The sequence below is a fragment of the Oncorhynchus mykiss genome, chromosome Y, assembly GCF_013265735.2.
Source record: "Oncorhynchus mykiss isolate Arlee chromosome Y, USDA_OmykA_1.1, whole genome shotgun sequence".
Taxonomy (NCBI): Eukaryota; Metazoa; Chordata; class Actinopteri; order Salmoniformes; family Salmonidae; genus Oncorhynchus; species Oncorhynchus mykiss.
Window position 1 is genome coordinate 34809306 of NC_048593.1, and position 15427 is coordinate 34824732.

The window sequence follows — 15427 nt, forward strand, 5'->3', positions numbered from 1 at the left end:
TCCTAAGGATGATATTTTAATAAGGTCAGGTAAATCCCCACTGGATGTGGTACTGTATGTATGATGATAAACTAGCTAATGCATTTATAGAGTCTGTGTTGTCTGTTTTTGAATGAGAATTGTTTCTTTCCAATGTTTGTAGAAGGTACCGGAACCTTTCAGTGGTAAAGTGTTTTGGAAATGACTCCGTATCTCTTTCTGGTCCCATGTAAAGCAGCACTGATATTAGTGGAGTGTTTATTATTCTAAAAATATTCAATGTAATTTAGCAGATGCTTTTATCTTAAGGTACTTGCAGTCATGCATGCAAACATTTTACATACGGTTTGTCCCAGGAATCGAAACCACTATTCTGGCGTTTCAAGTGCAATGTTCTACTGAGCTACAGAGGACAACGAGACAGATTTCACACCAGACAGATACAGATAGCTGTTGTTGGATCCTGTTTGTTCCCCTGCTCCCCTCAAAGGCAGTGGCATCGCACTAGGCAGCGGTCACTGAGCCTCCATCTGTCCCAGGGAGCATAGAGCCAGGACCCCACTGAGTCACCCACACCAAACAGAAACATGGTAAACAAAAACCTTTATTGGCCTCTTTCACAGACACCTGGTTTGGATGTCTCCTTGCTACAGATTTGGTTGGTTACCTTTGTTACAAAAACCCAAACTAAAACCCTGTCTTGGTGACAATATGGTGAGGTGTTTTGAACAGAAATTAACCATGCAACAAAGAGTGCCCCGGCATCTTATGAAAGCAAACAACTTTGACAGTAGCTTTTCAATTGTTTTGGTATAAAAACAATCAAACCTTAAACACATTTCTAAACTGGTTGGACAAGACACATTGAAGTGGTTTTCCTTAAGACAAAAACATCATTGATTATTTAAAACAAATAAGAGATACAAACAACATACATTTATTTCAATAAATATATAAAAATATAGCTTTATATCAATATGATAAGACCTTAAGGACTTCCAAACCCTGTGAGAATACTAGATCTTGACATAGCAAAATCAAATCATGCTGACAGTGGAGGATGATGACCAAGGGGATCAGTGTTTGGGACAATCATTTGAATCATACACAAACATTCCATTTAGTATTACCACAAGCAAAGCTTTGTGGCACACAGGAGACAGCCTTCAATTCAATAGTGATGACTCTAGTTGCAGAGTTCCCTCCGACTTGACTCTAATCATAGCATATCAAATTGAGGGTTCCAATTATTGTGGATTGCTTATAGCAGCTCTTTGACGGAACTACTAGTGAATAGGCAGTAGATGAGCCTACATTCTGTAAGGGCTCTCCACACACATCTCAAACAACAGACATTGCATTATCATTCAAGTACTGAACTTGTCCACCATACATTACTGAAGTCATAGTGATGCAGCTACTGTATTATACAGTCATAAACTGACAAGTGGCTAGTAGTTATGTATAGTGCTCACGTTCTATTGAGAAACAACATGTAATGTCATTCAGTTTATCACTATTAACACACAAGTTATACATTATTGCCCGTGAGACAAAGTAAGGCAAAAACAATTAAAACATTAGAACATTTGTATTTACCAACTATTGGAATGAGTGCTATTACAGCAGAACAAAACTGTAGCCTACAATTTGCATAATTTAGCTTTTTCTTAAATGATGCACTGCAACCATTCTGTACAACTACCCTACAGACATCTATGTGTACATGGCCTAAACATTGATTTGTTGTGAAAACATGAGAAAAGAGGGTTCATCAAGGGTTCTTTGGGAAGGGTGATGGTTCTATGTGGAACCATAATGACTCATAGAACCCTTTGAGCCCTTCAATGGTTCTTTACAGTTCACAAAAGGTTTCATTGTTCTTTTAGTGATAATAAATATTTAGGGCCAGCGGCTCATTTATTCTAGTTTCTCTAATCTGTTGTGTTATGCCATGACATGTTATATATGACTATGGTTTAGAAACAGTGTCTAGTGAAAGACTCATGTGTGGCCTTGTGTCAACTGAGAACTGTTGTTCTCAATTCTTTCCTCAGGCACCCCAGCAGTTCCAGAGCTAGCACATCTGATTCAACTTGTCAATTAACACAATAATAACACCTATGGAATTTTAACAATATGGCTAACCAGAATAAAAAAAACCTGTATGGTTCTTCAAATAGATCTACAAAGAACTGTTTAGATTGAGAAAGGTTCTTTATAGAACCATTCTGCATAAAGGTTATATGAAGAACCATTAAAAGGGTTCTATATAGCCCCAAAAAGGGTTGTAACCATAGCGGAATCTTTTTTTGTGTGCTATATAACATGTTTTAATGGTTATTTATAGAACCTTACGAAATGATTCTTTATTGCCCATACAGGTTCAATTTAGAATTGAAAAAAAGTGATATATATAGCACCAAAGAAAATATATTCTATGGTAACAAGCGAAATGCCCCCTTTTTTGGCACTATGTAGAACCATTTGTTTTTAGTGGGCAAGCAACAAAAATATTTTATGACATCAGAAGTCAATCAGATGTCGATGTGTAAGGTCTACGGAGGGTCTAGGTAGGCTATAGGCATACAGATATTGCACGTAGTCTATTGTAATTCTAATCCATTAGTGTTGCGCATGACGAATGCAAAGGGTTTCCCCCCTTGAAACATTTAGAGTGGCCCGTCACACAGGGAATATATGATACTGTCTGGGTGCGTTCATTTGGAAAACCTTGGCTGACACTATTTTGCTGCTTTTGTCTTGAATTAAAAAAGCACACAAATGAGGCTTATTCTCCACTCCTACAGTACTAGTTACATAGCTCGCATTACCAGGCATATGCGTCCGTTATCGAGTGGGCGATGGCTCACGTTTCGTTGTCTATGGTGCTGAAACGGCTTTGCGGATAACGCTGAGCTACATAGTCCACTCATTCCAGCATTTCCCCCTCGCAATAAACCATGCGTAAATCACACATTGGCTCACTTTTACTTGCCCCACTGTATGACAGACTGAAGGGACAGTTTAAACATTTTGAAGGTGTAGAGACGCGGTAAGTCAGTACCAAGTTTCGACATCCTCCTGATGAACATTCAACAACCTTTGATAAACATTATTCCAAATGAATTGAATCAATACGGGGACATTAGGCCTATTGTACTGACACAGAACACGTATTTGCCTAATGAGTTAGGGGCTACTTTAAATGCCATTATGAGCGACACCGAGTCATTGCACATGACATGTACAGATGCATCAATTATAATCTAAAGGTTGTTTGTTATATGAGGCCTTTATATGAGGGCTCGCTCGTACAGTGAAGGCTACTACCTCCATATAAACGCATCAATACTGCACTGGTAGCTCTGGGACAATTACACTTCCTTTAGAGAAATTGAACGGGTTTATTTTGAGAGCAGAAATCCTAATGCTATGCTCAGTAAAATATACAAGAGGACATCAGACGTACAGTAGTTATTCAATACACATGAAATGCAAAACAAAACACCCACAAATCTTTTCGGATTAGTCATTAAGATTGTGATGTGTTTGTAACTACTTGATTAGAGGCTATAGGCTAACATACAACAGTTGCCTAGACAACACTTGGCGTCCTTGGTCGCAGAGGGAAGTTGGAAGATGCACATCCACAACAACAAGCCAGTCTCATAGATTTCTGTATCTCGGGATTTCTGAAAGCATAAATGATGGGGTTTATCATTGAGTGACAAATGGCTGGGAGAGCGGTGACGTAGGTATAGATGGGGGGGTATCTGATGTCCGCCACCAGAGAGTACATGGCGAAGGGGATCCAGCACAATGCAAATGTGCCAAGTATAATGGAGAGGGTGGAGACCCCTTTAGTGGTGGAGGAGGAGTGGGAGGTAGTCATGAACTGGTGCTGCACCGCGATTTGCTGCGCGTGACGAAAAGCAATCTTGCAAATCTGGAGGTATAGTTGCAAAATGAGTGCGAATACAAAAAGAAGAGTCACAGCCAGTGCTGCAGCGTGATTTTTATCAATGGGAGCGCAAATACTGCAAGTAGTCTCATCCTTAAGGCAGTTCCAACCCATGATCGGTAACGCGCCCAGAGTGATGCTAGTCACCCAAATGAGCACCAGTGTGACGATGGTAAAAATCACTGTTCTTTCTGTGTGGTATGTCAGTGCGTTGTAGAGGGACAGGTATCTATCCACAGTGATTGCCAGGATATTGAGAACGGAGGCCGAAAAGGCAGTGATGAGCAGTCCAGCTGATAGCAGCGTCGCGAATCCCGTATCAAATATGTAGGTGATGGTGAAATTCACTATCAAACCAAGCCCTGCCAGTAGGTCCGCAAAAGCCAGGCTCCCTATCAACACGAACATGGGCGCTTTCAGGGTGGGCGTGTAAATAATTAAGGCAATCACGATTGCATTTTCACAGGACATTAAGGTCCCTGTGACACACAATACTATATCCCAGGGATTCACGCTGACAGGCACCGGCTCCAGCTCAAATGTTGGAGGTGGCGTGGAATTCCCTCCTTCTTGAACACTCCAGATTGGGGAAGAGGTGTTTTGGAATTGGTTACTCATAGCTGCGGCAGAGAGTGAATCATCACTGAGAATGACAGAGAAGGGGAGGGGGCGCAGATAGAGAATGTCAGAGTGATCACCGTGGGAAATGTACAGTGTAAAGACTCTTGTGTTCAAGAGTGTCTTACATATTTCCAAATAAAACATTTGTCTCATTTGACAGACGCACGACAAATTGTGGCGTGAATGCATGGCCAAAATGCCGCCTTTTATGCATAAAGGATATTAGCAGAGTATCACCGATTAGTCAAATTATAACAGTTCAACTGTGCTGTTAGTGTACTTATCATTTCCTCCGTTGTCTCCCAATACATACAACAAAGAGTTAAATTCAAATGAGAGCCCCTCTGTCGGGACTACTGACATCAAGGATTGGCTGTTTGAGCAGGAATTTATAGAAACGGTAAAAATGGAAATGAATGGCTTGTCTTTGATCTAATTTTAGATCCATGTAATTTCGATTAGTAATAGCATGCCCAAACATTAGATATGGGTTGTTTCACCCAGGGCAAATTAATATTATTAATCCACACATCTATTCTTACCCTCTCGCGTGATTATAAAGGACTTCTAAGGTCAAAAACCAAATGATGTCATTTATGTGAGAAAAGGGTTCTTCTCTCTTGTCTATCTTTTAAACGCGGACATAATATATAGATATATAGGCTGATCACTAACCAGTGCATCCGTGCGTGTCACTATGCCTCAGTCAAGTGATGTTGAGATGGCTTGTTGAGGTCTGCCCATACGCATTCCTTGACAGCTGTTCACAGGGAAGATGGAGACATTGGGCGCGCGGGTGAAGACTATAACCGGTAACCGCCGGCACCGATGTATAATATAAACCCTCTGTTTTCTTTTACCGTTATTGTAACAACTCTTTTCTGATTCTATTTCTCACAGGAGACGTTAAGTCTTGGCTGACACACCGCTAATGATATTGGCAATTCGCTGGCATTGACTCTCGCTTGTTACTATCCTATTGGTCCTGTGGATGATTCTCCAACTGACGTCAAGTGCTCCCACTCCATTCTTCACTCGATGTGTGATTCAGAGCTTGTGGAAGAGGGTGACACAGCATAGATTTTCAGAAATAAATAGTCAATACTATTAGCTGTTTCGGGTTTATTTATTTTATGTACTTTTTTAAGCTATGGCCTGGTATTTTTTCCAACTACATTTTAATTGTGTGGAATATAATATATTCACACAAGGATCCTAAGAGTTAGCTTGAATCTTGTTGACCTCCGTTGATGAGAATGGTTCCAGCATCTGATTGAGTTAATTTTATGTTCAAAGCACATTCCTCCCTTGACAAAGTGATACCAGTATGAGTAGAGAACTGTGTTGTCCTGGAACCTGCAGGTGGCAGTATATCACTTTAAAGAGGGGGTGGGGGGCGACATCTTTTGGAAGTTTGACCATGCCACCACTGGTCAGTAGAGTAGCTGGCTAGCTGGCTAAAAAAGACTCAAACTAGCTGACATGCCTGTCAAAAACAAAAGTTAATTTTTACTATGCAGAGTTATTTTCTTTTTCCGGAATTATTAAGACCAATGAACTTTCACGAGTAATATTTTAGACCCTCCCTCCATATATCCTCATGATCACTGTAAGAAGTCTGATCAACTTCATGAATCACCTTCTAGTACTTGTTACACTACATAGAGGAGGGTGTGTGAGCATGGTCTGCCAATAGGGAAGCAAGGGGTGTGGAAATAGTGGTGTTGTTCTCACCCTTCACTAAACACTTGACCCCGATAGAAGCAGCCCCAGCCCTAATCACTCCCCATCTCATGTTTCCTGTCACAATGCCTGGTACACAGCCACTTCCTTTGTTGAAAGTTAGGGTCTGGTTTAGAAGTTACATTTGAGGAACATTTGGTCATATTGGTACGTGGGTGACAAGAGGGTTAGAGAGACAACTCACCATCTCATTGAGGATGCTGGTTTTGATCAGGTAAATTTGACAATTCCCAAAATTATAATTATTATTATTATTAATCCGATATATTGTACAATTCATGACCTCCTTCCTTGCAGGTAAAGAGGTATGTGATTTGATTTCTATATGTAGGTCTTGGGCTATCAGGTTTAAAAGGTTCTGTGGATAACATTAGTATGGAATGGTGAATTATTGACCAATGAATAAACTCAGTTTTGAGCTCTTTACGATCGATCAACTAAGGGCCACTAATATGGCTTGAAGATGACATGTAACAAGTTAAGTAACTAGCAGTTTCAAAAGTACAATGATTCCTTTGCTACCTTTACTTTCCGTAACGTAATGCAGTAAATCAATAATTATAACGATCAAATGTATTAGGTCATGTCTGCATGGTATTAGAAAGAAACTCAATTAGCATGCGTCATCTGAGATTACTCTGGGGAAAGAAGTCAAGCTTGGATAAACCACAGGCCTTATTCTGAAGGGTTCACATTGACTCTGAAACAATTGGCACAGCAAAGCCGTCTTGGTACAGTTCAAGTACTGTCTGTTGTATTTAATTCACCTTCATAAGTCATACAGACCAGTAGTCCCACCAAGGTGATGAAGGCCTACATGTAACAATGCTCTATTCAGATGTGACCACACAGCAGACTGTCTATGGCAACATACTTGTTGAACTGTTGTGGCTAGCAGGAAAACTCAGGTTCCATAAAGGGATGGGGGGGTATCTGATGTCCGCCACCTGAAAGTACATGGCGAAGGGGATCCAGCACAATGCAAATGGAGAGGGTGGAGACTCCTTTAGTGGTGGAGGAGGAGTGGGAGGTAGTCATGAACTGGCGCTGCACAGTGATTTGCTGCGCGTGATGAAAAGTCATCTTGCACATCTGGAGGTAGAGGTGCAATTATTTTTTGTTCCTGTCCCCATCATGTGCCAACAATGTTTCCCAAACGTTGTTAAACATTGGTCAATAGCTCTGTCTCAACATTAGAAGAAGAGGATGGAGCCAATTTCTCTTTCTCAGCTCTGTCATCTTTCGTCTCAGTTATTATTGTCAACATCTGCTACACCGTGCATTAGTCATTTTGTTGAGACTGTATGGCTTGATGCTTTTTGATAGTTTTTTTTCTACTGTGTTATTGACTTGTTAATTGTTAATACCTGGTTAAATAAAGGTGAAATAAAAAAAATAAAATAAAAAGTTAAAAATCCTGAAACCAACATAGACATGATATATCTTTCTGAAGCCTCTAAAGGGATGTTCCTGAGCGAGCAGCCGCCCGTGGCATGATCTGGTAAACACACCCATTGAGACTAACAACACTGAGGTGATTGTAAGACATTTACTCAAAGTGTCTCAAGCCGTCATGCTTTTATTTACATAAAAGTTGATGAAGTTGAACACGTCCATGTGGAAAAGTCAAACGTAGCAAAACAGCTGTGAATTACTTGGTTGTATCTATGCTCCTCAAAGTAAACCATCCAAGGCATGCCAGGAATATCAAGTCAGCTCTTGTCATGATGCAGCTGTTGAGGCAATGGAACTATTTTGATGTGCCAGCCTCTTTGAAACAATTCAATACCATCCTTGTCCCTCAGAGGCAAATATGCTTCATACGCCATCCCAAAAATATTTTGATGTCCATCCTCTGTTCTCCTCTCTCTGTCTTTCTACCTCTCCCCCTCTCTCCCTCTCTCTCTCGCTCTCCCCCCTCTCTCTCCTCTCCCTCCTCTCTCTCCCTCCCTCTCTCAGCATCCAACGAAGTCAGAGCAAGTAGCAGCCCACTTCCAATTGTCATGGCAACAGCATGTGAATGTATTGGGCTGTAGGAGCAGGCTGTAGCGTAGATGTAGGAGTGCTGCATTGGAAGCCACAGCTCTATCTCCTGAGCCAGCTGTGAGGTAGGAGGGGAGGACACAGAGCTTTGGAGGGATTTATGGACACATTCATCAGGCTCTGTTTTACAGGAAGGTTGAGATGACATTGATGTCTCTTCATTCTGTCATGTACTCATTTTGACTTCATGTATGTAGACATGCAAACAGTGTTGTGTGGTTTATGTGAAAGATTAGCATTTTTATTGTTCCAATTAGCATCTATTTATTCAAGGAAGTCGAGGGTCTCTGTCGCTCTAGGGTATTTACACGTCTCTCTGGCGTTCTCTCTCTCTCTCTCTCTCTCTCTCTCTCTCTCTCTCTATATATATATATATATATACATATATCTGTCTCTCTTTCTATCGGTTTCATTCTAGCCATCTATCTGACAAGGTAGAACATGGACATGATTATGTCAGAAAGCCCTCTATTTTTAAGCATTGTTGTTATTGTCTGTGTGTGTGTCTGTGTATGTGCGTTGTGAGAGGGTGTGTGCCTGCATGCGTATGTGGGTAAGTGCAAGCATGTGTGTGTATAAATGTGTGCATGCATGTGTGTGTGTGTTGTGTGTGTGTGTGGTCTTTTTGCATGTGTGTGTGGGTGTGTATGTGTGTGGTATTTGTGTGTGTGTGTGTGTGTCTGTGTGTGGTATTTTTGTGTGTGTGTATGTATACAAAATCTGTTTTGTTAAAGGAAAGGGAATAGGAGTGATCATACGTTCATCCAGGGAACCATTCCCAAAGGCTATGGTGTTTGTTATACCGATGAATGCAGAGAAAACTCTCCTTTGACTGTCAGTGGTGGAGTGTGCAGCATATCTAAATGGCCTACTTGACCCATGCTAAAACACAGTCTTTGACGACATCATAACCAACACACCATTTAGAGGAAAGAAATAGTTAGAGATCTTCCTCTTTAAGGCAGAAGATATTGCTCAGAGAGTTGTCCAGAGAGAAGGCAGGCGATAGAGCGGAAATGAAGATGAAAATAATAGATGAACTTCATAACAACTACAGGTTTAGTCCAGCAATGAAAGAGGGAGAATTCCATGATCAGCTGTATGCAACAGTCTTTACCCCACTAATTATCCCAATAGCACGTGCCCTCTCCAACAACGACAGAGGAGCATTTTCCCAAGAAACAGCATTGACCGCCTTCCTTGGCTAATTTAATTCACACTCTGACTGTGCTGAGACTTAAGCAAGTCTTCCATCGTTGGATGTGTAGATCATTCATCATACTATCCCTGAAACAAAAATTCTGCATTTATCATATCTTTATTCCTGTTCATTACATGACTGCATGGTCCTCTTAATTAACCTTTTTTTTTGTCAATCTAACGCAATCAAAATGTTCTCTTTTTTTCCCTACACACAATCTTTCCATTTTATTAACAGCCATGGATTTTTTTAGGTATGATTACTGGAATAGCTTTTCCAATCTGTCAATTATTCTTCAATAGTTTGCTCATCCCATCCAGTGTAGATGCTGTGGAACCAGGCATCATGCAGTATAGATCTAATCTGGGGTTCAAATGATTGTTTTTGTGATCTGACTAGGGATGACCAGGTAGCAGTTACCATGGTAAACACCCACTCTTCATTTATCAAGCACAAGACCAAGATAGGCAGAGATATTTTCTGACTTCCTTCCTTCTCTCCAGCCACATCTCACTCACCCTCTCCCACTCACATGCTCATTTTCTCCTTATATACAGTATCCTCATACTCAAAGGACTATGGTTATATTCAAAAGGGAAATGAATAAAAGACAGAATAGCATATTTTGTTTTATTTCTGAAACCAAGATGAACACACTGTGCTGTCACTCACACAACTTGTTTCTTCTATTTTCTCGTCCCCTTAGGTAACATCCAGATGAAGGAATTGTGAAACTCTGTTCTCTAAAGAGGACTCATCTCTGCTCAGCCAAACAGCCTGTGATCTACCTGGTGTCTCAGGCCTGTCTCTGATGTCATGGAGAACAGGGCCCTGATGTGTACCAGTCAGGCCTGGAAGGGGCCCAAAGGGTCCACCTTCTCCCCCAACTGGGACAACACATCATACCAACCAAACATCATGATGTCCCCTTGTCCTGACGTGGTGAAGTCCCCATGCCAGCATGCTGCCAAGATATGCCACCCCCCAGAAGCCTCTGTGACCTCCCAGTTCCAGCAGGTTGGCCCCTATGCCTCCACTGGATTGTCTGCCATGGCTAACACTGCCAGTAGAAAGGGTGAAAGGGAGTGTTATATAGTTAACCCCATTCAAAATGAGGAGACGGTCCTGCCAGTACACAACCCTGAGTTTCGCGGTCGCTCCTTCTCTGCAGCCACTGCCTCAAACTCAATTACTTCCAGAAGCAGATGTGACAGCTACGTCCACCTATGCCCTGACAACAGCTCAGAGGACATTAGTAGAGGCGACAGCTCCCCGTTGAGCCCAGACGTCTCCCCTGATCACGGTGGTCCACGGTCGCGGTCCCACAGCATCATCCTGAGGAAGACGAGGAGGAGGCCGGCGCCGCCAACCCGTAGCGTGTCCCTGAGGAGAGACTCCGCCTCCCAGCTCAGAGACAACAGGACCAAGAGCCTCTACATGGACAGTGACACAGCTACCCAAGACCCCTTCTTGCCTGACCTCATCCTCATCTCCACACCCAGGACAGAGGAGGTACTGTGCCTGGAGCAGTCCCCTGCTCAGCCTGTACAGGCTCTGGTTGGGCCACCAGTCAACAATAATGGGCAGCTACGTGAAGTAAGATCTACTGACCCCTGCTCTTCCATGTCAAGCTCAGGTCCTGCTGTGGGTATTACTGGAAATGAGGACAAAAAAGCCACCAGCTGGTCAGAATCGGTCAGACCCTCTCCCCCCTTGCGACACCCTCCATCTCTAACTTGTAAACAGTCCCCCTTCCTACCACCTGCCCCAGTCTCCCCTTCCAATGGCAAGTCCAGATCTCAGTGTGAGACTTCCCCCCCTCCTATCCTCACGTCTGCCATCACTGGACCCTCCCCCCTGGGCTGCAGGATGCGCCCCAAGTCCTCCACTTCACCCACCTCCCCCAGAGCCAGCAACAGCAGGCTACGGCTGTCCCTGGAGTTGCCAGGGATTGTCCCTCTCCCAGACCCGACGTTGATCAAATCTAAAGCCACGCGGCGTCACTCCGAGTCCTCTGGCACTACCAAACCCAGACAGAGGCTGAGCTCCAGCATGATGGTGATGCCTGTGGTGACCCAGGAGGATCTCAGCAATGTTCGTTTACGTTCCGTCAGCAGCTCAGATTCAGACAAAGGCCTGGAGGGCTCACCTGAAGTCATCAGGGAGGAGGAGCAGGAACAGGAGCTGGAGCTGGAGAGCTGTCCATTGGTCCACTACAGTCCTAAAGCTAAACCACCTGTTGCTACTAAGCCACCCGCACACAAATGGCCACCAATACATATGGTAAAGTCCTCCTCAATCTCTACACAGTTCTCAGAGACCCTTCCAGCCTCACCAAGAGAGAGCCAAGAGGACATGTTTATGGTGGAAAGAAGAGTGAAGCCTAAGAGGTCACACCAGCCTCCTCGTGTTGCCAGTGATGGGGTTATGTTTCAGAGGCAGCAAGCTGTAGACAGGCAGCAGTATGATGTGACTGACTCACACCCACCACCTGCCTCCTGCTATTCAGAGACCAGGAATGTGAGAAGGACCTCTCTCACCAGCACCACATCTCTTCAAGCTGAACTAGATAGGAAGAAGAAGTTGGTTCCCCCTCCAGTTGCAAAGAAACCTGATGTCCTCTTCATGCCCTCCATCAGCTCACTGGGACAGGAGAGCACCAGGAGCCATGTCTGGTCTGGGCTCAGTGGTGCTTACCAGGCTCCTGCCAGTGCATACCAGCCTCATACCACTGGTTACCAGGTTACTGCCAGTGGTTACCAGGTTACTGCCAGTGTTTACAGAGACAGAGACTTTACTGGACAAGATTGCAACCATAACAGGATAAGAGATGGTATTCTTACATTTTATAAGAAGAACTCACTCACACTGTTTTGAACTCTATGCATGCAGTCTGTAACATCTGTAACCAACATCTGTAGCATCATCTGTAACATGATTTATTGTATGTTGTTATTATTGAATCAATATGTACGCATAATATGTAGATGGCACGAGTTAGCTCTTGAACTAAAGTATTTTCATCCCAAATGGAATTTATGGTGTTATATATTTTTTCCAACAGGATTTTTCCTAGATGAGAACAGTGAAGAGAGGAGAGCAATGCCTCAGATGAGAACACTGTGCCTCGGGGAGCAGGAGGAGGAAGAGTTGGACCACAACTCCTCACAGCCAACTACTGAGGACCTATTCACCATCATACACAGGTAATGGGACTTACTTTCCCACAAAATGGAATAGTAAGCAACACGCAAAACAAACTACCAGTGCTACATAGGTAAACTAGATATAAGGAGACGAGCCCTGTCCACTTTCATGCACACTAAATTGGTTAAATAATTACATCCAACAAATAAACAAGCGTTAACACACTTTCCAAAAAAGTATATTGTCAGAATTATTTCATCTTTTAGTTGTTTCTCAATGGTTTTTTCTTCATAGTGTATTATATTGGTCTACTTTCTGGACTCCCTGTTTTTTTATTAAAGGTCAAAGAAGAAACTCCTGGGTCGTAAAGAAACAGCTGACAGCACTGGGAGCAGGCAGGGTTACGGATCCCCCATTAAAGGCACCCCGAGGGTCGTCCAGAAGTCAAGCTCCAAAAATGACAACTTCATGGCTTTTCTGCAGAGGAGGAGGAGCAATAAACCCAGCTCTGGGGAGAGACTGTCAGCCTCTGAACTACTGAAGAATACTAAACCATTGGCCGGCCAACCGTAGCGCATCAAACAACTCCAATGTTTATGTTTCTCAATGTGTAACAAACACTTTTCACTCAATATGTGGCATGCGAGTATTGTGGACAATCAGGGAGAGAAGGAAAAGGCTATAGTTTGTATTGCTTTACGTGCTACAGTACACCGGCAGCTTATTTCTGTGACGGCAATACAGTGTATAGAGGTCATGTCTAACTGGAAATATGACAGTGTTGGCCAGCTGTGTTTTGCTTATGAGCTGAGACAATCTATCGTGTCAATACATCTTTCTTGCCTTGACTTGTGATGCCTACAACATTTGTTTTTGAGCTGCCAACATTTGTGCTTTTGGTCATGTATCGCTCAGAAATTAAACAGAGCTGCTTGTGTGTCTGTGACAAATCATTAGTATGCGTCTGCTCTAACCCACTGCTGCCCAAACCTTATTCACTCTGACAAAGTAACGGGGGAGCATGATTGCTGTTTTATTGACTGGTTGTTCGTCTTATGCAAGTTCCTCCAGTGTCATGATAGTTGAATTGATATAAATCCAAGATACTGTATGTTCAAAAAACAATGTTTTCCGCTGAAACAATTCCCTATCACAACTACATTGCATTCAAAATTGGTACCTTACTTACTGTACCCAGGTTTGTGAAAGATCCGTTCTTAGGCACTTAAGTGGGGGGGTCGTTAAACATTTAAGCCAAACATGGGGACTCTGAGCAATAGGGGTGTTACTGAGAGTGTTGGAGATGGATAGAAGGGATTTATTATAATCCACAGGTCATCTGCCCTAGGTCTGTAATGCGTCACTCCTTCTGATACTATGCCTGAATGGATTACTAGTGTTCACTACTTCACTCTCACTACTAAGGTCCACTCTGAATTTCACTTTCAACGTGGCTTTCCAGTTCAGTGTTACGGAATGTCTCATAGGGGGAACATCACTGGAATTAAGAGACCTTAGTGTTGTACTAAAATGGTAAGGATGATAATACACCTGCCAAATGCAAGCTTGTATAACAATATCGGCTAGCTGCTATCAATATATTGTGGGATAGAAGGGCTACTTTCTTTATGGAATTATCTTAAAAATCAATGAATGATATTTAAATGTATTGGGAAAGTAATAGTATTACTATTAGTAGTAGTAGTAGTATTAGCAGTAATAGTAGTAGTAGCAGTAGCAACATTAGTAGCATTAGTAATAGTAGTAGTAGTAGTAATAGTAGTATTAGCAGTAGTAGTAATAGTAGTATTAGTAGTAATAGCAGTAGTAGTATTAATAGTAATAGCAGTAGTAGTAGTAGTAGTATTAATAGCTGTAGTAGTATTAGCAGTAGTAGTATTAGTGAAGGTAGTGGTAATAACTAAACACGATAAGGTAAGATATACTTTATTAGTCCATTCGAGATGGGACTTTTGTCTTCACACATACACACATATACACATATATACACACACACATACACACATATATACACATACACACACACATAGACACATACATACACACACATATACACATACATACATACACATATACACGTACATATACACACAAACACATATATACACACTCATATACACACACATATTAACACGCATTTACACACACACATATACACACACATATATATACACACACGCATATATACACACACATATACACACACACATACACACACATATATATACACACACATAAATACACACACATATATATACACACACATATATACACATACACACACACACCTATGCACACACACATATACACATATATACACACACACACGTATGCGCACACCTATACACACACACACATATACTGTACACACACACACATACAGTACCGTTCAAAAGTTTGGGGTCACTTAGAAATGTTCTTGTTTTTGAAAGAAAAGCACATATTATGTCCATGAAAATAACATCAAATTGATCAGAAATACAGTGTAGACATTGTTAATGTTGTAAATGACTATTGTAGCTGGAAATGGCTGATTTTTTATGGAATATCTACATAGGCGTACAGAGGCCCATTATCAGCAACCATCACCCCTGTGTTCCAATTTTTATTTAATTTTTTATTTCACCTTTATTTAACCAGGTAGGCCAGTTGAGAACAAGTGCTACCTGGCCAAGATAAAACAAAGCAGTGCAACACAAACAACAACA

The 15427-nt window shown here is 42.0% G+C and overlaps 2 protein-coding genes across 4 annotated transcripts; one reads left to right on the plus strand and one right to left on the minus strand.

Moving 5' to 3' along the window:
- Positions 1–565: 565 nt before the first annotated feature.
- Positions 566–5634, minus strand: LOC110510161 (G-protein coupled receptor 12-like). The gene is made up of 2 exons (XM_021591518.2): positions 5240–5634; positions 566–4586 (listed from the first exon to the last, which is right to left on the minus strand). The coding sequence occupies exons 1-2, from the start codon at positions 5245–5247 to the stop codon at positions 3578–3580; spliced, it is 1017 nt and encodes a 338-aa protein (XP_021447193.1). The 5' UTR covers positions 5248–5634; the 3' UTR covers positions 566–3577.
- A 766-nt stretch (positions 5635–6400) lies between these two features.
- Positions 6401–13637, plus strand: si:ch73-362m14.2 (NHS-like protein 2). Of its 3 annotated transcripts, none has more exons than XM_021591520.2 (5): positions 6401–6521; positions 8267–8485; positions 10258–12384; positions 12616–12757; positions 13040–13637. In XM_021591520.2, exons 3-5 carry the CDS (start codon positions 10368–10370, stop codon positions 13269–13271), a joined length of 2391 nt encoding a protein of 796 aa, XP_021447195.1. In that variant the 5' UTR covers positions 6401–6521; positions 8267–8485; positions 10258–10367; the 3' UTR covers positions 13272–13637. The 3 variants fall into 3 exon arrangements, with proteins under 3 accessions (XP_021447195.1, XP_021447194.1, XP_021447198.1); XM_021591519.2 differs by having other exon boundaries at positions 8267–8415; XM_021591523.2 differs by lacking the exon at positions 8267–8485 and having other exon boundaries at positions 6420–6521.
- The last annotated feature ends 1790 nt before the right edge of the window (positions 13638–15427 follow it).

Excerpts from the sequence above, each read along its gene's own strand:
- si:ch73-362m14.2 (XM_021591520.2), top strand. The coding sequence starts at position 10,368 with ATGGAGAACAGGGCCCTGATGTGTACCAGTCAGGCCTGGAAGGGGCCC. Across the intron at positions 12,385-12,615 it reads CCATAACAGGATAAGAGATG|GATTTTTCCTAGATGAGAAC; the intron begins GTATTCTTACAT and ends TTTTTCCAACAG. Across the intron at positions 12,758-13,039 it reads CTATTCACCATCATACACAG|GTCAAAGAAGAAACTCCTGG; the intron begins GTAATGGGACTT and ends TTTTTATTAAAG.